Source organism: Erpetoichthys calabaricus, chromosome 17 (assembly GCF_900747795.2).
Source record: "Erpetoichthys calabaricus chromosome 17, fErpCal1.3, whole genome shotgun sequence".
In the NCBI taxonomy this organism is placed as follows: Eukaryota; Metazoa; Chordata; class Cladistia; order Polypteriformes; family Polypteridae; genus Erpetoichthys; species Erpetoichthys calabaricus.
In genome coordinates this window covers 14,783,319-14,809,866 of record NC_041410.2, presented here as the reverse complement: position 1 = coordinate 14,809,866, position 26,548 = coordinate 14,783,319, and the positions used below count along the sequence as shown (strand labels likewise).

The 26,548-nt window shown below is 42.4% G+C and overlaps 1 protein-coding gene across 1 annotated transcript in view; it reads right to left on the bottom strand.

Annotated features, from left to right (window-relative positions):
- scg3 (secretogranin III) overlaps positions 1-26,548 on the bottom strand; it is a 59,659-nt gene that overhangs the window by 12,939 nt on the left and 20,172 nt on the right. The window contains exons 9-10 of the mRNA XM_028822606.2: positions 14,103-14,186; positions 11,662-11,772 (exon numbers count right to left, since the gene is read on the bottom strand). Of these exons, the coding sequence (XP_028678439.1) occupies positions 11,662-11,772; positions 14,103-14,186 (195 nt within the window). The remainder of the gene's footprint in view (positions 1-11,661; positions 11,773-14,102; positions 14,187-26,548) is intronic.

The following is a 26,548-nucleotide window of genomic DNA, read 5'->3' as shown; positions in this document are numbered from 1 at the left end:
GTCTCCTAACTGCGAGGCAGCAGCGCTACTACTCTGTCACCATGCTGCTCAGTAACTTGACATCAAGACGCATCAAATGATATGCCATATGTAGGGGTTTTCTTGTACCAGTAAGTCACTTAAGTGACTTTAAAGCATCCATCCATCCATCCATTATCCAACCTGCTATATCCTAACAGCAGGGTCACGGGGGTCTGCTGGAGCCAATCCCAGCCAGCACAGGGTGCAAGGCAGGAATAAATCCCCAGGCAGGGTGCCAGCCCACCACAGGGCGCATACACACACACCAAGCACACACACTAGGGACAATTTAGAATCACCAATGCACCTAACTTTCATGTCTTTGGACTGTGGGAGGAAACCCACGCAGACACGGGGAGAACATGCAAACTCCACGCAAGGAGGACCCAACAGGCGAACCCAGGTCTCCTTACTGCGAGGCAGCACTACCACTGTGCCACCGTGCCACCTACTTTAAAGCATTCATAAGTAAATTCTTATGAATACAAAATACTATGTGGTGGGGTTACTGGGGCAAGAAGTCCTATTACAGTTTACAATAATTAGGCAACTGATTAATAGTGCAAAACTGGGAACCCCCAAAAGGTCCACACTTCCAAAGCCTCAAGACAACACACAAACACATATCCACAGGCTTACCCAGTGACTGCATGTGGGTACACGATTGTGGAGGCCAAGAATACTTTATAGCCTGACAGGTGAAGAGGTCTTGTGATTTCTAGTATATATCCATTCATCTTCAAACTCAATTACTCCAATTCAGGGTTTCAGGGAGCTGCAGCCCATCCAGGCAGTATCAGACACAAAGCAGGAACCAAACGTGGACTGGGTATCAAGTTCATTATAGAGCACACGTCCACACTTCTACAGTGTTAATGAACTTGTCTTTGTTTTATGTACTTTCACACCGAGTTTAGAGTCACAAATTAATTCAACCAATATTATGTGTCTTTGTTAAGAGGAAAACCCACATATGCACAGGAGAACTCCACACTGGTAATGAATTTCTGTGGAATTCCTTTGTGCTACTATGCCACACCATTTTCCGTATCTATCTACAATATCCTTTAGTTTCACACATGATAATTTGTTTCAAATGAACACAATTTGCAAATCGAAATAACAGGCCAGGAGCAGAAGCTATACAGTATATACAAGAACTGTAAATATTAGCAAAATGTAACTCTTCTTTTTATGGTTGTTTTCTGCCTTGTGTTAATGCTGCTAGAATAGGCTCAGGCTCCCCGTGACCCTAAACTGGATGAAGCTGGTTTTATTTTGTTAAAATATTCTTCAAAGTTAAGTGACATTGACAGAACTAAAAAATATAAAAAAGCTAAATGTAAGGGAGTATTATATCTCCTGGCTGGCCTGGGAATGCCTCGGGGTCTCCCCAGTGGAGCTTGGAGGAGGTGGCCAGGGAGAGGGAGAGGGAGGTCTGGGCTTCTCTGCTTACGCTGCTACCCCCGCGACCCGACTTCGGATAAGCAGTGGACAATGGATGGAAATTCAAGGGAGTAATGACAAGACGGAGTACACACAAGCATCCAAAGCAATAACAGAAAATGTAAATCTAAGCACAGCTTCCCGTTTCTGCCTTATTGGTGAACAGGTGGGCTTGTCTCCTTAGTGGCAGTAGGGCTGCCCCTGCCCCTAAAGGAGATTCGAGGGCTTTGGCAGAAGTGACTTCACAAACAAATAAAGCCCTAGTATGGATCTTCGACTAGAATTTGAGACAAAGGCTCCGTTTGCAGCTGTTATGATTATGGGGTACATTTTTTATGCCTTCCTTGCTCATTCTTATGTGGTCCAACTGGGTGTTTTATTATATGTACAATCTGATTCTGTCATTATTTTTTACTTTTGGTTTTGTTTTAATGACGGTTTTTGTCATTTCACAAGGGTATTTTTATTTATCACGGACACTGAGATTTTGTGGACCTTTTTGGTTCAGTTTCTAACCATGTTGCTATGCTTGGACAAGTAGTAGTGTGAAACACGTGATGTGATTATCGCAATAGTATAAAGGCGGTGTTGTGCTCTTTCAGATTGTCCAAGACTCTGGATATTTTAACAAAACTTTGCATGTGCTTCTTGTAATTTGAAATCTAGCTTTGTCTCTTTGATATCAATTTTTGTGTCGTGTTTTGCATTTGGCACTTCGGTATCCAATATCCCAGTTTCGACTATTATTCAGACTTATGTTTTCATCTCATGGTGCCTTACTGTACTGCAGGGGTCTCCAACTCCAGTCCTGGAGAGCTCCTGTGGCTACAGGTTTTCATTCTGACCCTCTTCTTAATCAGTGAGCAGATTTTGCTGCTAATTAACTCTTTGCCTTCATTTTAATTGATGCACAACTTAAGACTCAGGCCCCTTAATTTCTTTTTTCCTTAATTAGCAGCCAAACAATATTAAGACACAAAATGTACCAACACATAAACAACAACTTGCGTCCATCACACAATAACTGAAAATAAAGAAAGGTGAAGGCCTCAGGGCGGCACGGTGGTGCAGTGGGTAGCGCTGTTGTCTCGCAGTTAGGAGACCTGGGTTCGCTTCCCGGGTCCTCCCTGCGTGGAGTTTGCATGTTCTCCCCGTGTCTGCGTGGGTTTCCTCCGGGCGCTCTGGTTTCCTCCCACAGTCCAAAGACATGCTGGTTAGGTGGACTGGTGATTCTAAATTGGCCCTAGTGTGTGCTTGGTGTGTTTGTGTGTGTCCTGCGGTGGGTTGGCACCCTGCCCGGGATTGGTTCCTGCCTTGTGCCCTGTGTTGGCTGGGATTGGCTCCCACAGACCCCCGTGACCCTGTGTTCGGCTTCAGCGGGTTGGAAAATGGATGGATGTATGAAGGCCTCAGTAATGTCGATCTGCTCAGGTCCAGAAAACATTTTGACTGCGCTCTTAAAAAAGAAAAACAACAGTTTTGGAAATGTCTGCCATGGCAGAATGAGCGCCATGGAATTAAATAACAGGTAGCAACGAGAATTGGCTTCAAATTAAGAAACTGAATGAAGGTTGGAGTTTGAGGACCCAACTTAGTGACTCATCTGTTGGCTCACCTCACATCAAATTTATGTTTAGGTGCCGTTTAAGGAAAAAAGAATCAATTCAGTGATCAGAGTCTCAAGAAAAGTCCATTAAAATAAAGGGAAATAGTTAATTAGCAGCAAAAACTGGTCACTAATTAAGAAAAGTTAGAATGAAAACTTGCAGGACTGCAGTTAGAGACCCCTGCTCTACTGCCTATGTCTACTGCCCAGAGGGGACTAGGTGGTCTCGTGGCCTGGAACCCCTACAGATTTTATTTTTTTTCTCCAGCGTTCTGGAGATTTTTTTTTTGGTTGTTTCTGTCCACCCTGGCCATCGGACCTTACTCCTTTTCTATGTTAACTAATGTTGTCTTATTTTAATTTCTTATTTTGTCTTTTATTTTTCTTTTCTTCATTATGTAAAGCACTTTGAGCTACTTTTTGTATGAAAATGTGCTATAGAAATAAATGTTGTTGTTGTTGTATGTAGCCTGTGAAAAAGTAATTTTCTGTCCAAACAGTAGAAGTCAGATGTCCGGATCAATACGGAGGGCAGACAAGAAGCTGAGTGTTTTTGGCACTACAGCACGGGACAGGTAGACAAGCCCAGCTTTTAGGCACAGCTGTCTAAGTCGCCACAGATGCATTACAGGTTTGTTATTTTTCCTCTACCGTCTTTGTACTTTTATAGAGAGCACTGCTGCCTTATGGTTGCAATGTCCTGGGTTCAAATGCCACATTTGGTCGCTGTCTGTGTGGAGTTTGGATGGTCTCCCCTTGCCTGTGTTTACTAATGGCCTCCTTGCTGTTATTCTACAGTAGATGTAGCAGACTGACATAACGGGAGCCTTTGGCATATAACAGTATTCATGTACTGTGCACCATCTTATGGTTCCAATCTGAACAGAGATGCACTGAGCTGTGTCACGCATTCTGTCAGTTTGACCTCATTCTGTATTTCTTAACTTTTCAACTTTTAACCACTTTGTTAACCACATTGTTAAAAATTAAGTGTTTCATTCCTTTCTTGAGTACGCTGTTCTGCAGAGAGGTCAAGGTCCTTTCATTCTTGCCAGTGTTTAGCCATGTGGTATTTATTGAAACCCCAGAATGACCACATGTTTTGCACACAGTAACAATTATCAGCAAGGAGATGCGTGATTCAGAGAGATTCAGATTGTTTAAATGTAATGAATTAAATAAGGCTGACCTTTTTATTCACACTTGGCATTATCGATTAACTTTATATGACAAATGGGGCCTATTATGCTGTTGGCATGCCTGACAATTGTGAATAAACAGCATTTATCTTATGAATTAGGATTTACTGACAGCTCCAATGTTTCTGTCATATCTGCCCTATGGCATGTAATCAATTACTATTGATATCGAGATCATATATAATCTGTTAAATAGTAAAAGGGATACACATATTGTAACAAATGAGTGAAGAAAATGTTTTACCATATACTGCAAAATAGAAAACCTGGGCAGAATATATTATTAACCTGTCAACCCAATGAGTATTGAGGGGCACTTCTGAACCCATGAGTGGAATTTAAAGACTTTTCCCTGCCATTTGCATGTTGACTTTGGATTCAAAAGGTGAGTAAGGTTTAACTGGCAGTGACATAATGTAAGGAGTCCCTACATAAACAGTTAAGGGAAAAGTGGCATTGCCCGCTATTCTATAGCAGGGAACACGAAACATACAGCTGCAAATACAGTGGTGTGAAAAACTATTTGCCCCCTTCCTGATTTCTTATTCTTTTGCATGTTTGTCACACAAAATGTTTCTGATCATCAAACACATTTAACCATTAGTCAAATATAACACAAGTAAACACAAAATGCAGTTTGTAAATGGTGGTTTTTATTATTTAGGGAGAAAAAAAAATCCAAACCTACATGGCCCTGTGTGAAAAAGTAATTGCCCCCTGAACCTAATAACTGGTTGGGCCACCCTTAGCAGCAATAACTGCAATCAAGCGTTTGCGATAACTTGCAATGAGTCTTTTACAGCGCTCTGGAGGAATTTTGGCCCACTCATCTTTGCAAAATTGTTGTAATTCAGCTTTATTTGAGGGTTTTCTAGCATGAACCGCCTTTTTAAGGTCATGCCATAGCATCTCAATTGGATTCAGGTCAGGACTTTGACTAGGCCACTCCAAAGTCTTCAGTTTGTTTTTCTTCAGCCATTCAGAGGTGGATTTGCTGGTGTGTTTTGGGTCATTGTCCTGTTGCAGCACCCAAGATCGCTTCAGCTTGAGTTGACGAACAGATGGCCGGACATTCTCCTTCAGGATTTTTTGGTAGACAGTAGAATTCATGGTTCCATCTATCACAGCAAGCCTTCCAGGTCCTGAAGCAGCAAAACAACCCCAGACCATCACACTACCACCACCATATTTTACTGTTGGTATGATGTTCTTTTTCTGAAATGCTGTGTTCCTTTTACGCCAGATGTAACGGGACATTTGCCTTCCAAAAAGTTCAACTTTTGACTCATCAGTCCACAAGGTATTTTCCCAAAAGTCTTGGCAATCATTGAGATGTTTCTTAGCAAAATTGAGACGAGCCCTAATGTTCTTTTTGCTTAACAGTGGTTTGCGTCTTGGAAATCTGCCATGCAGGCCGTTTTTGCCCAGTCTCTTTCTTATGGTGGAGTCGTGAACACTGACCTTAATTGAGGCAAGTGAGGCCTGCAGTTCTTTAGACGTTGTCCTGGGTTCTTTTGTGACCTCTCAGATGAGTCGTCTCTGCGCTCTTGGGGTAATTTTGGTCGGCCGGCCACTCCTGGGAAGGAAAATGGTGTTTTTGCCATTTGTGGATAATGGCTCTCACTGTGGTTCGCTGGAGTCCCAAAGCTTTAGAAATGGCTTTATAACCTTTACCAGACTGATAGATCTCAATTACTTCTGTTCTCATTTGTTCCTGAATTTCTTTGGATCTTGGCATGATGTCTAGCTTTTGAGGTGCTTTTGGTCTACTTCTCCGTGTCAGGCAGCTCCTATTTAAGTGATTTCTTGATTGAAACAGGGGGTGGCTACGGAAATTGAACTCAGGTATGATACACCACAGTTAGGTTATTTTTTAACAAGGGGGCAATTACTTTTTCACACACGGCCATGTAGGTTTGGATTATTTTTCTCCCTAAATAATAAACACCATCATTTAAAAACTGCATTTTGTGTTTACTTGTGTTATATTTGACTAATGGTTAAATGTGTTTGATGATCAGAAACATTTTGTGTGACAAACATGCAAAAGAATAAGAAATCAGGAAGGGGGCAAATAGTTTTTCACACCACTGTACCTTCACTGACACTTAAAATTACAAGTCACTTTAGCTAAAGATGGCTTTTGTGGGCCTCTCTTTAGATTGCACTTTTCCCTCTGCTAAGTCTGCATCAGTCGCAGCTGAACGATGTTGGTACTGACTCAGATATCTCAGTGCTGCACCATTTACTGTTATAATCAGTGAGCAAAATGATCATATTATTTGCCAGCCCTGACAAAATCTTGCATCATTTATCAACCAAACATTGAACTTATGTGCACCTGAGACACCAAGAGCACACTTTCCAGCACTGTCCGCCCATGCTCTGCCTCACTTTACCTTCAGCTCTATTAGGACTCCTATTGTTGAGGCTTCGGCTGCACCTTCTACCCCAAAGGGTAAGCTAGTGCTGGATTGTAAGAGTGGAAAACCATACATAATGGAGTTGGACATGGGTGGCACATTTGTCCCTAGAACAACCAAAACGTTAGAAGACCTGGACCTCAAGGAACCAGTGGGTTTATGAAAGGTTTGCAGATCCTGGAGATGAGCAGGAGCAATGGCAATAGCAGTAACACATATTTAGACAAGGAAAAGCTTAGAATGCATTAACAGGCAGCCAGCGAAGGGATGTAAAAACTGGACTTGCATAGCTACAGTCTCCTTCTGTGTATTTAGTACACATGCAGCCCAGTTCTGAATAAACTGCAATCTCTGAATGGTTTTTAATGGGAGGCCAGAACTGCAGTAGTGAAGACTAGAAGAGATAAAATCTTTAACCAATTTTTCGTCATCATGCATGGGTAATGATAGTCTAAGTTTAACTATTGTCGTGGACCCCCTTCCAGGATGCATCTAAGCTGGAAAGACTGGGGGAGCAAGCGTGGCCAGAGCGTTAGCTCCCCTGGGTTGCAGCGGTGCCTAGGACTCCATGGGACTTGGAGTTTGGTGCAGCTCTGTTGGGATCCGTGGGTGCCGCCAGGGGGTACTGCAGCAACCACTGAGCCTTTATGGGTGGTTCTTCCACCACATGCGGAAGTGCTGCCAGAAATACATCATCAAAGGGGCCAGCAGAGACTACTCGGGGAGCCGGAGTCGGGAGGTGGAGGACACAGCTTGTGTGGAGAAGTGTAGGCGGTAAAGAAGAGACAGGAAAGAATCTGAGCTTACTGTTGGGGGTTTGTGCACTGTGTGCTGTATTTTGCACTTGTGTCTCTGTGCCTGTGAGTATCTGGAGATGATTTTTCCACACTGTGTTCCTTAAATAATAAAAGGAAGCTTTTCTAACCATAGCCATGTGACTTTAAAAGTAAAAGTGTAGGGTCAATTATGATTGTTTTTTTAAGGTCTGTAACCAAAGATGAGAAAGGAATTGAATGGTCATGATAGCCATGTGTGTAACAGAAGACTTTTTTTATCAGGCGGAGAGTACCCTCTTAAATAGCTGCTTATTCTGCACTTAACTGCAGGTAGTCATCAGTCATCTACCTGGAAGTCATCTGAATATTAAGAGGCCTGGACTAGAGCTACATGGACATTAGATGAGGTTTGGATATAAATCTGTTCATTGTCTGCATAACAATGGAAGGGCATGTCATGCCGATGTATAATTTTACCCAGGGTAAATATATATAGATTAAAAATAACAACCATGGGCCAAGTATTCACCCCTGGGGAACACCAGAAGGAACAATTTGTGATTTAGATGTATGGTTCCCACTGGCAACATCTTCTCTCCATTTGGCTAGATAACAACTGAGAGAGTCCGATATCTCTCTAGTGATGTGCTCAAAATCCATATCAAGTCAAGCAAAATGAGAAGAATACAGGACCATGAACCTGATGCCATGAGAAGACTGTTGACAACTCTGACCAAGTCAGTAATATGGGCAGCTTGGAAGTGAGACTGAAAGACTTGCTATAACTCACTAGAAGCTAAATAAGATTGTGACTACAAGGCAGCAGCCTCCTGAGTTAAATTAGGAAGCCAAAGGAAGGTTGGAGATGGGGCCATAATTGAAGAGAACTGCACAGCATAGCTCTGGCTTTTTTAAAATTGGTTTTATGGAATCAAGCTTAAATAAAAGGGGGAAGTGGACAAACTGCGTCAAAGCAGGTATTTAACAAACATATGAGAATAGGGTCACAAAATGTGCAAGGTCATTCTCAGAAACCTTTCAGAACTGACTCTCTTTATAGGAGAAAAGGGGGGGGTTTGGGACCATTCTATCAGACTTATGTTTTGTTTGTTTGTTTATTGTCCTGTATCTGTATATACCTGCATCTACCCATTGTCTTTTATCTTTATGCTATGAATAAACTACAGTATATAATTTTATTTACCAAGGCAAGCATGTTTGGGTTATTTGTTGAAAAATACAGTGCATCCGGAAAGTATTCACAGCGCATCACTGTTTCCACATTTTGTTATGTTACAGCCTTATTCCAAAATGGATTCAATTCATTTTTTTCCTTAGAATTCTACACACAACACCCCATAATGACAACGTGAAAAAAGTTTACTTGAGATTTTTGCAAATTTATTAAAAATAAAAAAACTGAGAAAGCACATGTACATAAGTATTCACAGCCTTTGCCATGAAGCTCAAAATTGAGCTCAGGTGCATCCTGTTTCCCCTGATCATCCTTGAGATGTTTCTGCAGCTTCATTGGAGTCCACCTGTGGTAAATTCAGTTGACTGGACATGATTTGGAAAAGCACACACCTGTCTATATAAGGTCCTACAGTTGACAGTGCATGTCAGAGCACAAACCAAGCATGAAGTCAAAGGAATTGTCTGTAGACCTCAGAGACAGCATTGTCTCGAGGCACAAATCTGGGGAAGGTCACAGAAAAATTTCTGCTGCTTTGAAGGTCCCAATGAGCACAGTGGCCTCCATCATCCGTAAGTGGAAGAAGTTCGAAACCACCAGGACTCTTCCTAGAGCTGGCCGGCCATCTAAACTGAGTGATCGTGGGAGAAGAGCCTTAGTCAAGGAAGTGACCAAGAACCCGATGGTCACTCTGTCAGAGCTCCAGAGGTCCTCTGTGGAGAGAGGAGAACCTTCCAGAACGACAACCATCTCTGCAGCAATCCACCAATCAGGCCTGTATGGTAGAGTGGCCAGACGGAAGTCTCTCCTTAGTAAAAGGCACATGGCAGCCCGCCTGGAGTTTGCCAAAAGGCACCTGAAGGACTCTCAGACGATGAGAAAGAAAATTCTCTGGTCTGATGAGACAAAGATTGAACTCTTTGGTGTGAATGCCAGGCATCACGTTTGGAGCAAACCAGGCACCGCTCATCACCAGGCCAATACCATCCCTACAGTGAAGCATGGTGGTGGCAGCATCATACTGTGGAGATGTTTTTCACTGGCAGAGACTGGGAGACTAGTCAGGATAAAGGGAAAGATGACTGCAGCAATGTACAGAGACATCCTGGATGAAAACCTGCTCCAGAGCGCTCCTGACCTCAGACTGGGGCGACGGTTCATCTTTCAGCAGGACAACGACCCTAAGCACACAGCCAAGATATCAAAGGAGTGGCTTCAGGACAACTCTGTGAATGTCCTTGAGTGGCCCAGCCAGAGCCCAGACTTGAATCCGATTGAACATCTCTGGAGAGATCTTAAAATGGCTGTGCACCGACGCTTCCCATCCAACCTGATGGAGTTTGAGAGGTGCTGCAAAGAGGAATGGGCCAAACTGGCCAAGGATAGGTGTGCCAAGCTTGTGGCATCATATTCAAAAAGACTTGAGGCTGGAATTACTGCCAAAGGTGCATCGACAAAGTATTGAGCAAAGGCTGTGAATACTTATGGACATGGGATTTCTCAGTTTTTTATTTTTAATAAATTTGCAAAAACCTCAAGTAAACTTTTTTCACGTTGTCATTATGGGGTGTTGTGTGTAGAATTCTGAGGAAAAAAATGAATTGAATCCATTTTGGAATAAGGCTGTAACATAACAAAATGTGGAAAAAGTGATGCGCTGTGAATACTTTCCGGATGCACTGTAGGCTTGAACTACAAGCAGATGAAGTTGAGGTTGATTTGTGTACACCTTTTAACATCTCTCTTCATATCTTTGACATCCAAACCTGAACAATGAAACAGACATTTCCCACAACAAAAACATAAGACAATGTTAGACACAGTCTGGTGTTTAGTGTATCTGGCACTGCCTGAGTTGGGCAAGTAAGCCAGACAATCCTTGCTATGGTCAGGGACCGAACATCTACACTATCAAAGTTGTGTGGGTCAGTTGTAGTTGTCTTGCGTCTTTGCCATTTATTTGATACATGGTTTTCTACCTTTTGATCATCCCTCCATGTTATGGTTGGGTTGAATAAATCCTTCCTTTTCATGTATTTTTGACTATTAATTTTCTACACTATTGCAAGTGGCAATGTGTTTTCAAAGGCAAGAAAAGTACCAGGATGCTACAAGATGCCACAAGAAGTAAACAACCATGCTGGCAGAGAAACAGCAAATTGGCATGCTAGTTTGGGAAAGCAGAAGCTAGTATAGGGTCATATGAAATGCCACGGGAGTGGAATGGGCAGCAAAAACGAAAAACAGAACAAACTGTGGTGTTTTTGAAAAGGAGAGGCAGGTCACATAACATATCCTAGAGAGAAAGTGCATAAGTATGTTGGGAAGAAGTTACAAAACCTCCTTGCTAACAGATGGCAGCACAGTGCATATGGCTTAGGCCAAGCTGTCTTTTTAAGGCAGTAGGCCAATTTCATTAATTTGCTAGGATGTAGCACACAACCTTCAGAACAGAAAAGTGTGATCAGTTGAAGGGAATGGGCAACTTGCAAGACAAAGGGAGGTCCGGTCCTTTATGTGCGCTAAAGGTTCACAGGTGCTGGGACACCAAGGGCCAGTAGTAGTAATTCTAGACCCAACATCCCTAAAATCAAAGAAAGGCTGCCTCTTATTCTGGAAGTAGTTCTTGAGCTTGGCCAAAAGTGGCCTTGGTATGCAGTTTAGTGTCTCCTGCCACAGAAAACCAACTGAATTTGGAGTCAGTCAGAAAACTTAGGAGAAGGTTCAGTAGCTATAGGAAAGAGGGAGAGAGAAGAGAGACAAAGAGAGGTGCTTTTTATGGAACCTGAGAAGTGGACAAGTAAATGAGCTCCAGTATCTGTCCAGAGAGACAGATATTCAAACCCTTTTTATTTTTTTTATGATATTTTGTGTTCTCCTTCTCAATACCTCTAATCTGTATTTTGTTTTTTTAGTCTCCTCAATGAGGGAGTGGGAACACAATATGAGGATGTTACATTACTGTCCTGTATTGTAATGTTCTATCGGTACTTACCAGGCTCAGCATTCACTTTCCCTTCTTTCTTGGTTGAGTCCTTTAGAGATTCATATTCTTTCTCCATTTTGGCAGCTTCTTCTTTAGTGTTGTCATCATCATTAAACTTATCTGGAATAATTACATAAAATGCGTATTTTTTAAAGATACATATTTATGTGAGTCACGATGGTTAGCTGCTGCTGTCTCGTAGATCCGATGTCCTGGATTTGAATCCTCTGCCCGGTTGTTGTCTTTTTGGAGTGCGCCTGTTCTCTCTGTTTATGTTCACTCCCACTTTCTCAAAGACATTCATTTTAGGTTAATCGCTGAATCCAAATTGGCCTTGTGTGAGTTTGGGAGAGTGACCCAGCGATGGGCTGAGGCTCTTTAACTGTCTGAGAATGTTGCACTGTATTCTGGTATTTCAGTCAAGAGTAACAGAAGTCAAATATGCAGTTAGTGTTTACAAAAGTAAAGATCAGCTCATTTCAGAGTCTGAAAACATTGGTTTTGATGTGGAAAGTTTTCATTAACTCCATGTAGTACAGGTTGATGGCAGATGTTTAAAAATCATCCATCCCATCATCTTTACCTGCTTTCAAAGTTGTGGGTAGTCATTGGCAAGAACCAACTTGGACAGTGTGCCAGTCCATCACAAGGCACACTCAATAATAATAATACATTTGATTTGTATAGCGCCTTTCCCATGCTCAAATTGTTCTCATGTACAAATACACACTCATACACCCACACCTGCTTGGTTTAGTGATGTCAAATATTCTAATCTCTGTGGATGTGTGTAGAAAATGCAAATTCTGTGCAAGCAGTGCCTGGACTCATGGAATTAAACCCAGGACTCTGGATTAGTGCAGTAGCAGTGCAACCACAACACGACCTGTTTAAATCTCACGGTTAGCTGGAAACATTAACATCATGCAAAGAGAAACAGATCAAAGTGTTCCAAAGAGACATTAGATGTACCTACCTAGATGTACCTGGAGGAGGAGTATAGGGACCTAATCAATGACTTTGTTAAATGGTGCGACTCAAACCACCTACAACTGAACACCAGCAAAACCAAGGAGCTGGTGGTGGATTTTAGGAGGCCCAGACCCCAAATAGACCCCGTGATCATCAAAGGTGACTGTGTGCAGATGGTGCAGACGTATAAATATCTGGGAGTGCAGCTGGATGATAAATTAGACTGGACTGCCAATACTGATGCTCTGTGCAAGAGAGGACAAAGCCAGTTATACTTCCTTAGAAGGCTGGCGTCCTTCAACATCTGCAATAAGATGCTGCAGATGTTCTATCAGACAGTTGTGGTGAGCGCCCTCTTCTACGCAGTGGTGTGCTGGGGAGGCAGCATTAAGAAGAAAGATGCCTCACGCCTGGACAAACTGGTGAGGAAGGCAGGCGCTATTGTAGGCACGGAGCTGGACAGTTTAACATCTGTGGCAGAGCGACGGGCGCTGAGCAGACTCCTATCAATTATGGAGAATCCACTGCCTCCACTAAATACTGTAGTATCATCTCCAGACAGAGGAGCAGCTTCAGCGACAGACTGCTGTCACCGTCCTGCTCCACTGACAGATTGAGGAGATCGTTCGTCCCCCAAACTATGCGACTCTTTAATTCCACCCGGGGGGGTAAACGTTAACATTTAACATTATACAAAGTTATTGTCTGTTTTTCACCTGCATTATTATCATTCTTTAATTTAATATTATTTATTGTATCAGTATGCTGCTGCTGAAGAATGTGAATTTCCCATTGGGATTAATAAAGTATCTATCTATCTATCTGTCTGTCTGTCTGTCTGTCTGTCTATCTATCTATCTATCTATCTATTATATAGTGCCTTTCATATCTATCTATCTATCTATCTATCTATCTATCTATCTATCTATCTATCTATCTATCTATCTATTATATAGTGCCTTTCATATCTATCTATCTATCTATCTATCTATCTATCTATCTATCTATCTATCTATCTATCTATCTATCTATCATATAGTGCCTTTCATATCTATCTATCTATCTATCTATCTATCTATCTATCTATCTATCTATCTATCTATCTATCTATCTATCTATCTATCTATCTATCTATCTATCTATCTATCTATCTATCTATCTATCTGCAGAGTCAGCACTAAACTCTCAATCTTAGCCAATGTTAAGCACTCCAATCAAACTCATTCCTCTGCTAACAATAATAGCACGGCTGGCTAAAGTATTGAATTACCCAGCTTGCTTATGTTGGACATGAAACACAAGGAATAAGTGAGCAAGCAGTGTGATGGACATTTGGGGACCTGCAAAACATACTACCTTAATGTCATTCTGGAAAATTTACGTGAACAGAATTGTCGAACATTGTTGGCTGAATGGTTTTGTCAAACTTTTTTTAATATTCAAATATCAGAATCTTCAATAAATTGCTGTTTAAATACCTGTTAGTTGTGTCACATCAGGATATACAAGATGTTTTCCAAGTTTATTTTTTGTTTGAAGAGCAATCATTGCATCAAGATTTTCTGTGAAAAAAGAAGAAACAGTTATGTCAAATAAACAAGCATATATGGGAAGAGAGATGCATTCATATACATATACTGTACATAGAAAGATGAAAAAGTAGAACATACAAAGTTACATAAACAATTTTTGGTCAGTACAATGCTCAAACCAAAAGAAAACCCAAACCACCAAATCCCTTCCCCACTCCCAGTACCCTAGGAGTGCAGCCATATTGTAATCTAGATAATGTAATATAGACTCTATATAGCGCCTGACCCGGCACAGACTGACGCAGAGGCACGTACTTAAACAAAGCACACTTTTATTTTTCTTCAGCCGTGGGGCACGCCTTCCCCGTGTCCCACAGGCCCAACACAGTCCCACAAGCACTTAAATATTACCACTACACTCTTCTCTTCTCTTCTCTTCTCTTCTCTTCTCTTCTTCACCACCACTCCTCCTCAGGCTTAGTCCTCCTCCTCCCGACTCTGGCTCTCTCGAGTGATGGTGGCTGGCCCTTTTTATACCCCACCCAGAAGCGTTCCAGGTGCTTGGCCACCTGGTCCTAATTGCCCTTCCGGGTGGGGCTGAAGATATGACCAGCCTGGCTGCTGACTCCATGCAGCTCCCCCTAGCAGCCATCCAAGCCCCCAACCAGGCTGTGGAGGACTCCATCTCCCATGGAGCCATGCGTCGGGTTGGGGAATCATTGGCTGCCAGGGAGGCTGCCACCAAGCGTCCCGGGGGAGGTATTGAGGTGACCATGGCTGCTCCCCAGGAACAGATGCAGCAGGGGTGTCCTTGCCGGGCATGGGACCCGGCTGTCCTTCACAATATCTAGTTGATGCGGTGACATCACCCTATTCCTGATATTGCACAGAACCAGTTCTGAACATTTTTGAGGCTTTATTGATCTCATGGCTAATAATTCAAGAAGCAAATGTTTATAAATGGAGGAATTCTACAGATTCAGGGATCAAGAATCAGCCTCTCACCAGTGAGATGCCAGGGTTACTCTGGCCAGCTAAAGTGCCCAATGAAAAAAAAATTCTGCTGGAGGGATGTAAGAGAGAGGGAAGAAAAGTCCAATAGGAGATAATACTGTATATGAGGAGAGAAAGGAGTGTTTGTAACAAGAATTGAACAAAGAGAAGATGAAACGTGGGACCAGCACTGAGAAATGGAAGGGCAACTCCAGAACACGTGGAGAAATGTACCAGGGACTTTGGAGGTACAGAAAGTACAGAAAGGATCAGGGGAAAGGAGTTCCATTAATTTCTAAATCTAACTAAACCATATCAGGGATTTTAGGGAGGCTGGTGCACATCCCAGCCCTGATCTGTCAGAATAACCAGGGGCACCAGTAGGGCCTGAAAACATAATCTCATAATGTCTCGTAACTCTTCCTGACAGTCCCGCTGAATTTTTTATTGTACTCATAAAACTGGTAAATCTATAACCGAATTGTTTGGAATCATTTCTTATATGCGGTGAGATACTGTTATGGATTTGCTTTTTTTTAACTGTTGATAGCTAATGTTATTAATTAACATTAAGACCTCATACAGTAACTTCACATACTCATCACATAAGAGCAACGCCAGTAAGGCACAACTTTCCATATTTAAAATATTTTTAAACAATAATTATAAATGTGTCCTGCGGTGGGTTGGCACCCTGCCCGGGATTGGTTCCTGCCTTGTGTCCTGTGTTGGCTGGGATTTGCTCCAGCAGACCCCCGTGACCCTGTGTTCGGATTCAGCGGGTTAGAAAATGGATGGATGGAATTATAAATGTTTTCCCACTGATCCTCATTCCCATCACAGGCCCAGGAATAATACAGTAATCCCTCCTCTATCGCGAGGGTTGCGTTCCAGAGCCACCCGCGAAATAAGAAAATCCGCGAAGTAGAAACCATATGTTTATATGGTTATTTTTATATTGTCATGCTTGGGTCACAGATTTGCGCAGAAACACAGGAGGTTGTAGAGAGACAGGAACGTTATTCAAACACTGCAAACAAACATTTGTCTCTTTTTCAAAAGTTTAAACTGTGCTCCATGACAAGACAGAGATGACAGTTCTGTCTCACAATTAAAAGAATGCAAACATATCTTCCTCTTCAAAGGAGTGCATGTTAGGAGCACAGAATGTCAGAGAGATAGAGAAGAGCAAACAAATCAATAGGGCTGTTTGGCTTTTAAGTATGCGAAGCACCGCGGCACAAAGCTGTTGAAGGCGGCAGCTCGTACCCCCTCCGTCAGGAGCAGAGAGAGAGAGAGACAGAGTTTGTTTTTCAATCAAAAATCAATACGTGCCCTTTGAGCTTTTAAGTATGCGAAGCACCGTGCAGCATGTCGTTTCAGGAAGCAGCTGCACAAAAGATAGCAACGTGAAGATAATCTTTCAGCATTTTTACACGAGCGTCCGTATCGTCTAGGTGTGTGAACAGCCCCCCTGCTCAATCCCCCTACGTCAGGATCAGAAAAAGTCAGCGCAAGATAGAGAGAAAATTAAGTTGGGTAGCTTCTCAGCCATCTGCCAATAGCGTCCCTTGTATGAAATCAACTGGGCAAACCAACTGAGGAAGCATGTACCAGAAATTAAAAGACCCATTGTCTGCAGAAATCCGTGAACCAGCAAAAAAATCCGCGATATATATTTAAATATGCTTACATATAAAATCCGTGATGGAGTGAAGCTGCGAAAGGCGAAGTGCGATATAGCGAGGGATCACTGTATCCATATTTATTGTATGTAACATAACATTCTCAAACCTGCTTTGACTCAGTTCAGTGTCACAGGGGCCGGAGACTATCCCAACTGGCTTTGTGTGCAAGTCGGAAACCCACCCTGGATGGCACAAAATTCCACTAGAAGAGACATACTCACACACGAGGCCAGTTAAGATTCAACAGTTAACCTAACTTGCATATTTTTGGAAATGTGGGAGGAAAATCCTAGAGTATCCAGAGGAAGAGCAACACAGACACAGAGAGAACGTGTGAACTGCACGTGAAAAAAAAAAAACAAAAAAACTGGCAAAGATCAAAGATTTTGACCCAAGACCCTGGAATTGTAAGGACATGGAAAACGAGAATATGCTACCTGTTAGTAGCCCAGTAACAGTTCACTCGTCAGTGGCGAGTAGCCCATTCATTAAATGATTTCTCATAGCAACTTGAAATAAATTTCAGAAGGATTCATATGCATCTTTGTTTATTCTAACAACATTTTGATGGAGAGTATGACAACATAAAACTATTAATTCAACAGACCCGCTGATTAAATGGATGACTTGAGCTGTCATCTGTTATACTGTGTTTCAGAAATGTTCCCTCCCATATTAAATGTTAAGTTGTATGAGGGTCATGCTAATTATACAGCACTTCACCATTAATACGTTTTTTCCTTTATTTCCCATGGTTATGGCAATTACCTTCATGAGTCACATCACGTTCTATTAAACGGTGAGTCATCAAAACCAGTGCAAAACCCAGTAGCTAGGAGACACGCATTCGCATCAGCTACAGTAATTTCAGGTTATATTGGTTTGTCTAAATCATTTCTATGGTAACCTTCACTTTACTAAACTGTATTTTTATATTTTTTAAAGAACTGTCAATCAGTGTTGGCACACTGCTTGATATGTAAAAGCATTTAGTTATGAAAGGAGCTTTTTGAACATGTAACCTTTCATGATTAAATGTAAGTGTTTTGATCCATTTTCTTATAAAAAATATCTTTATTCTGTATATGTTTCGAGAGTAGGTGCCTGAGCTTAAATCCAAGCTTGGACACCATCTGTGTAGAGTTTACATGTTCTCCTTATGTGTGCATGGATTTACTGCAGATTTCCTCTCAAATCCCAGAAGAGGACAGGTTAGATTTATTAGTGAACAGAAACTGCCCCTGTGGGAGTGTGAATTGGCCTGAAATGGACTATGACGCTAATGTGCCATATGTTTACAAAACAGTTTCTTACCCCTGTGATGATAGCTTCAACTTCCTGAATGACCTAAATAAGTACTTTGGACGGTTTGAAGCATTGAATGATACATCACCAGTGAAGGCCACCCCTCATCCTGATGAGAAGGCACTGTGTCTGGAACCGGATGATGTTCTACGGACTTTGAGGAGAATTAATCCAAGGAAAGCTGCAGGACCAGACCAGATACCAGGTTGTGTACTCAAAGGATGTGCGGAGCAGCTGACACATGTCCTTACGGATATATTTAACATCTCTCTGTGTCAGGCTGTTGTGCCATCTTGCTTTAAAACCTCAGAAATCATCCCAGTTCCGAAAAAACCCATAGTCACAACCATGAATGACTATCGCCCTGTAGCCTTAACATCAATAGTGATGAAATGTTTCGAGAGGCTGATCAAGGACCACATTACTTCTGTCCTACCCTCCTCATTTGACCCACTCCAATTCGCCTACCGCTCCAACCGTGCCACAGAGGATGCCATATCTATTGCACTCCATTTTTCATTGGAACATCTGGAGAATAGAGACGCTATGGTCTGCATGTTGTTTGTTGATTTTAGTTCGGCTTTTAATACCATCATCCCTCAGAATTTGATCAGCAAACTGGGCCCATTGGGACTGGGCATACGTCTGCAAAACTGGATATTGGACTTTCTAATGGATAGGCCACAGTACGTACGGGTAGGAAAGAATAAATCAGATACCATCTCCTTGAGCACAGGTTCTCCACAGGGGTGTGTTCTAAGTCCCCTCCTCTTCACGCTCATGACCCACGATTGTTGTGCCAAGTTCAGCACAAACCAAATTATTAAGTATGCGGACGACACAACAGTGGTGGGTCTCATTCGAGGTGACGGGGAGGGGGATTACAGAGAGGAGGTGAAGTCATTTGTGGAATGGTGTGATAAAAACAATCTGATACTGAATGTCGAAAAAACAAAAGAACTGGTGATCGACTTCAGGAAGAAACAGCTGATACACATCCCGGTCTACATTAAGAACACTGCTGTGGAAATTGTGCAGTCTACTAAGTTCCTGGGAGTTAATGTGACAAACAACCTCACCTGGTCCCTGCACACCTCCTCCGTCATCAAGAAAGCTCACCAGCACTTGATCTTTCTGCGGAGGCTAAAGAGGGCCCATCTCAGTAAGTCAGTCCTCACCACTTTTTACAGAGGGACCATAGAGGGCGTGCTAACCAGCAGCAGCTCTCTGTGGCAGGAGAGCTGCAGCGCTTCGGACTGGAAAGCACTGAGGAAAGTGGTGAGGGCTGCGGAGAGGATCATTGGAGAATGTCCAAGATTTGGCAAAACAACGCTGTCTGGCCAGAGCTGTGCGGATTTCTAGAGACCCAACTTATCCTGCCTCTGAACTCTTTTCCCTCATGCCCTCAAGCAGAAGGTACCGCAGCCTGAAATGTAGAACTACCAGGTTTAAAAACAGTTTTTTTCCTACTGCCGTTCGTCTTTTAAATGAAGCATTTTAGTATTTTATTGTAGGCTGATTTTAACTATGTGTTTTTATTAATGTCTTGTGCATCGTATTTTCGTTCTGCAGCACATCTTGGATGTTCTGCTGAATGACAAATAAAATTGAATTGATTGATTGTTTCAGTTGTGAATATTGTGGTTCTTTAACTCTTTCTATAGGTAATCAATTCATAATAAGCTGTATGTTTCTTGCATTTTTTATGTTTATTCCACACCTTAAAAACATAAAGTCTTGATTGACTGACAATATTAAGTTGGGTGCGTCTGTTTTCATGACAGTGCCTCTTTGATGAACTTGCGTTCTTTACTACCGGGATCACTTCTGCCTCCCTGCTTCCCAAAACTGGATTAATTGGGTTTGAGGATGTTATATGGAATGTTAAAATGATTATCCATTAATCGACTAATTCGCTTCCTTATCTGGTAATCGAGTTTGGTGTGCTGGGGGAGCTGATGCCTATCTCATTAGCACTAGGTGCAAGGCAGGAGCCAAACCTGGATGGAGCTCACGCCTCCCAAAAAGTGTAAAACTTGAAAACTTCACAAAGAAGACAAAGTGATTGGACTGGGAAAACTATAAGGGTATCGGCTATTTTCATAATCATGAAAATCATAAGCATGACCATATCACCCCAATCCTGAAAACCTTTCACTGGCTCCCTGTCCCACTCAGAATAGAGTACAAGGTCGTTCTCCTCACCTGTCAGTGCATTTATGGACATGCCCCCCTTTACTTACAGGAACTCCTTACCCCTCATACCTCCTCACGCACCCTCCGCTCTGTACACACTAACACTCTCCAAGTCCCTAGAACCAAGGTTCGCAGCATGGGTGATAAGGCTTTGTCATCTGTGGCGCCGAGACTGTGGAACGCCCTCCCTGACTACCTGAGAGCCCCACAGTCGACTGATGTTTTTAAACGGAATCTAAAAACTCATCTTTTTAGAAAGATATTTTGTTAAAGTATAAATAGATTTTCTTGTTTTATTATTTTTATTTTTACTCTGTAGCACTTTGAGATTGCTAAAATATAAAGTGCAATATAAATAAAATGTATTATTATTATTATTAATCATTTTTATTTTTTAGGGCGGCACAGTGGCGCAGTGGGTAGCGCTGCTGCCTCGCAGTTGGGAGACCTGGGGACCTGGGTTCGCTTCCCGGGTCCTCCCTGTGTGGAGTTTGCATGTTCTCCCCGTGTCTGCGTGGGTTTCCTCCCACGGTCCAAAAGACATGCAGGTTAGGTGGATTGGCGATTCTAAATTGGTCCTAGTGTGTGCTTGGTGTGTGGGTGTGTTTGTGTGTGTCCTGCGGTGGGTTGGCACCCTGCCCAGGGTTGTTTCCTGCCTTGTGCCCTGTGTTGGCTGGGATTGGCTCCAGCAGACCTCCGTGACCCTGTGTTCGGATTCAGTGGGTTGGAAAATGGATGGATTTTTATTTTTTTGGTACAACATGATGGGTCTAGCCATTTTAATGTTTTCAAAGAACAAAGTCAGAGATAAAGTAAAAAAGATCAACTGACATAAAAGATGAAGACAGAGAATGGTAACTCACCCCATCCAGTGAGAGACTCAGATTGTTTCTGGATATCTCCATGTTCTCCTTTACTGTGCAATTACCTTATAAGGTAATGGGCTCAATGCTGTTAGCTCTTTATATTATTAATTTAATTATTATCATTACTATCACCAGCAGGTGAACATCAAAAGTGAAAGACAAAAACAAATCAAAATAAAATAAAGTGTAAATTTCTTGGATTCAAAACTGACAAAACTGTCTAGTTGTGATCATGATGCAATTTCTTTGGGTCCGATAGACCTACAGTAAATGACAAAGCACACTTATTCTTTCAGCATTAGTTTTTATAGAGTTTAATTTTGTTTTGGTATACTGTATTAAACCCTGAGGGGGGAAAACTGTCTTTTCGCATGACCTTTTGGAAGTCAGTTTGTCCTTCTTAGCTGGCGTTCTTATCTTATTATCTGAGACTCCCACCTACACCTTCTGATTGAACCTACAACCATCCATCCATCCATTTTCCAACCCGCTGAATCCGAACACAGGGTCGCGGGGGTCTGCTGGAGCCAATCCCAGCCAACACAGGGCACAAGGCAGGAACCAATCCCGGGCAGGGTGCCAACCCACCGCAGGACACACACAAACACACCAAGCACACACTAGGGCCAATTTAGAATCGCCAATCCACCTAACCTGCATGTCTTTGGACTGTGGGAGGAAACCGGAGCGCCCGGAGGAAACCCACGCAGACAACATGCAAACTCCACGCAGGGAGGACCTGGGAAGCGAACCCAGGTCCCCAGGTCTCCCAACTGCGAGGCAGCAGCGCTACCCACTGCGCCACCGTGCCGCCCACAACCAATTATAGAAAAAAAAAAAAAAATCACTGGTCTAACAGAGGTTAGAGGTTAGGAGCATTCATTGATGAAGTGCGCTGCCGTACCCACCACACGACAACTCATGCAGACAGATGGATAAAGTCTGTTCTCATCAACTTTTGTTAGCCTCTCTTTGTCTCCTTAATGGTAAGCTTTTCAGAACTTTCTGGGTAATGTTGAAAATTAGTTTACAAAAGATTTACAAAATCACTTCTATAAAGAGCAGTGAAGGAGTAACATCTCAGCTTTCACTACTTCATATGTACAAGAAGGCATTTCTTTGATGTCTGTATTATTGCTTTGAAGTTTTCCTTTTATAATCTTTATGCAAATCCCTTCATTTTCACTGTTCAGAGACATCTTCTACTTCAATATGTAAATATCCATAAGAAGGGAGGCATACATAGATTATACATAACAAACCTAATTATACATGTTACATGTTATTTACAAGACAGTCTCTTAAATTGTATTTTGGGACAGAGGCCATTCTCAGTGACGCCCAGATAACAGATGAAGCTACTTACTCAAAAATACAAAACCCAAATGAACAATAGTGTTGGGCTGGTAACCTCAATTAAGATGAACCTTTCAATGCTGGCTACTTTCCTCCCACACTTCCATTCAGTGATGAAAAAAATACCTGAAATGAGGGGCCATCAAGATTTTTTGGTTAACTGTTAAGTACGATGCTCTAATATCTCATTCAGGCTGTTCTTAAACTTCATCACAGTATCGGCTTCAACAATATTATTTGGTGCTTTGTCACAGGTTTATGTGAAAATGTGCACCCCGTTAACCATGGACACACTAATCAGACACATGAATAACTTTCTACGTAAATTTGATTAATTAAAAGTAGCAAGGCATTGGCCTATTCAACAACCCTGCCACCATCTCCATTAAATGGTGACTTAAACAATAGCCGGTGTCAGCCCTGCAATGCCAAGTAAACATTCTTTGTACGAGAGCCAAGGAAGTAAGCACTAACAAGAAATGCATTTAATCTTGTCTGCTCCCCTAAGAAGTCCTGAAAGACAGCATTATTTGTCCAAAGTGGTACAATCAACAACTGTAGAAACGCATCCTTACTATATAATTGCTGCAATATGTTTGATACAGTCCTAAGAAATCCTGCAAAAATATGAGAGAGTGGGTGTATGGGCAGGAATTTGTCCAGTGATGGTTTAGATCTTCATTTACAGTTGGTGTATGCCTTGTGTCCAGTACTGTCAGGACAGGTACCAGCTCCCTGTTGTCCTGGATAAGTGAGTTTGACACAGATGAAGGATGATACAATTATTAAGAGAAAGTAGAGGTCTTTTCAGACAAAGGAACTAATTTTGCCAAGTTTGTTTAAAACCCTACATTGACTGTTGGGTGGGGGCATTTTGATTATTTGGGTAAGAGGTAATTGATGGGCATTTTGAATTCTGAATGGTACATGAGAGGAACTGTGACTGGGGTGGGCAGTGTGAATTCAGTATTTGTGAGATTGTTGAAAGTTCTATGGATGTTTGGTTGGGTTTACAAGAGCATGGGGTTCTGGGGCACTGCTCCATGTTATTTGTTCCTTGTATTTGTAGGTTGAGAACTGCATTCATATGCTTGGCATTAAATTAAGTCCATTTATTGTGGGCATTGAACTCTGCCATGTGTGTGTCTTGTCTCCTCACATCTTTTCAAAGACAGAATATTAGGAATCAGCCAAGACTTGGAGAGTATTCAGCAAGGGAATCGAAGCATTCACTTTACTGCTTGTGGATGACGTTATCCTTTTGACCTCATTAGACTGTGAACACTGGTGTGTAGCTTAGTGCAACACCTCTAAATCTGAGATCATCATCCTTTCTTGGAAAACAGTGTCTTGTTTCCAGCAGGCAAGAAGTGAGCGGTTGCCACAAGTTGGGATACTTCAAATACCTCTGAGCCATGTTCACAAATAGTTTTAAACGTGATCATAAAACTGAGAGATGGATCTGTGCAATGGCAGTAGTGTGGAAATCTTGCACCAGGCATTTATGGTATGGTTAAGTTGTTGGACAAAGCTTTCAGATTAGCGGTTGGTCTATATCTCCATGTCCACTTACTTCCATGTGTAATGGGTGGTAATTGAAATAATGAGATTGTGATTACAAGTGGCAAAAAAAGAGTTTTGTGAAGGGTGGGCTTATTTTCTGTTTAAGGGTGAGGAACTCAGCAATATGAGAAAACCTCAGAGAAGAATTGCTTGCTCTCCGATGGTGGTTCCCCCAAGCAGGACACGGCGAGGGGATCATATCTCTTGACTGGCTATGGAAGGCCTGAGAAGTCCACAGGAGGACCTGGAAATAATTGCTAAGCATAGGGTGGTCTTGTCTGTCCATATTAACATACTGTTACTTGACATTCACCATCATTAGAAGAGTGAAAGTGAAGTGATGAATAGTGAGTTTACGGAGGGAATTGTAAAGTCGTTCAGGAGAATATCAGTTAGCATTAAAATCCTATTTTGACTGGCACAGTAAACAGGTCTTCAGCTTCTGGGAAGATGAGACATTAAGGTTGTGATAAAGATTGGATATATTAGATGAGGCAGAAACCTGTTGATTATAACACCTAAGCTGCCTAAGCCTGGTATTTTACTTTAAAGCATTCAATTTCTTTCCTTAATCCTTTCAGGTCAGGATGCTTCCTTCTGGAAACTGCAGAAAATAGATGTATTTAAAACACAATAAAATCTGTGATGCTTATTTATATCTTTAATATAGGCAGCCTGATGAAAAGTCCATCCATCCATCCATTTTCCAACCCGCTGAATCCGAACACAGGGTCACGGGGGTCTGCTGGAGCCAATCCCAGCCAACACAGGGCACAAGGCAGGAACCAATCCCGGGCAGGGTGCCAACCCACCGCAGGACACACACAAACACACCCACACACCAAGCACACACTAGGGCCAAGTTAGAATCGCCAATCCACCTAACCAGCATGTCTTTGGACTGTGGGAGGAAACCCACGCAGACACGGGGAGAACATGCAAACTCCACGCAGGGAGGACCTGGGAAGCGAACCCAGGTACCCATGTCTCCAAACTGCGAGGCAGCAGCGCTACCCACTGCGCCACTGTGCCGCCCCCTGATGAAAAGTGAGTGTTCAAATGTGAGGGAATATATTCCTGGGAATATGAGAATATGACAATAGCCAAAAATGAGGGGAGGGCATCAGTTCTTGGAAGGTGAATACTCATTAACTCCATTAGAGTGACATGCTTAAGCCATGGTGGGTTTACAGTAGTGGCTCTGTTAAGGCGATAGTGGAATTCGGAGGCCGAGTGGCCAGTGGTGTTTTAAATGGTAACTTTATAAATCCAGGACCACAAAAGTGCAATAGGAGCTACTAGAGGACTTGGCCAGTTTCCCTAAAATCTTTGCTTGTCTTTTACATGACCTTTTAATATTAAAACAATGCAGACTGCAGGTAAAATATGAAAAAGGAAACTTACACTTTTTTTTCTGGACATTTCTATTCATGTACAAATATACTTAAAAACACTAAGTATTGGAGCAACTGACAGCTGGATATTTTTTAAAAGTCAAGTTTTTTTAGCATATTGTTATTGCATTTAAAGGAACAGTGTATACAACAGGGTGGCACGGTGGCGCAGTGGTAGTGCTGTTGCCTCACAGTATAGAGACCTGGGGTTCGCTTCCCGGGTCCTCCCTGCGTGGAGTTTGCATGTTCTCCCCGTGTCTGCGTGGGTTTCCTCCGGGCGCTCCGGTTTCCTCCCACAGTCCAAAGACATGCAGGTTAGGTGGATTGGTGATCCTAAATTGTCCCTAGTGTGTGCTTGTTGTGTGGGTGTGTGTGTGTGTGCCTGGGGTTTGTTCCTGCCTTGTGCCCTGTGCTGGCTGGGATTGGCTCCAGCAGACCCCCGTGACCCTGTGTTAAGATATAGCGGGTTGAATAATGGATGGATGGATGGTATATACAACATAACACTCTTTAACCTGCTTAATGTAATTCAGGGTTGTTGCAGTCCTCAGAATATCTGAGCAGCATTGGGCAAAAGATAGGAAGTAACCCAGGATGGGGCACCCCATGGCTCACTCACGTGCTCACACACTCTTATACTCATAGATGGTCTAATTTGGGGTTGCCAGTTGACTTGGTAGTCAAGTCTTTGGGGACGTAAGGCAAAAACTTGCATATGAGAGGAAAACCCAGCAGACATTGGGGGAAACGTGAACTCTACACTGATGTCAACATGGTGTGGAATTAAAACCCAGTATGCTGAATCTGTGAGGTGGCGGTGACAACCACAGCATCTTCAAGGTGCTGCTGCACTGTGTATTGCAAACTTTTACTTCTGTTCTTCATTTGGCATCTGTTTTACAAATTATTAGGCCTACACTAACATGGTGACTAGAGTACTGCTTCAACAGAAACATAACCATCCATCCATCCATCCATTTTCCAACCCGCTGAATCCGAACACAGGGTCACGGGGGTCTGCTGGAGCCAAT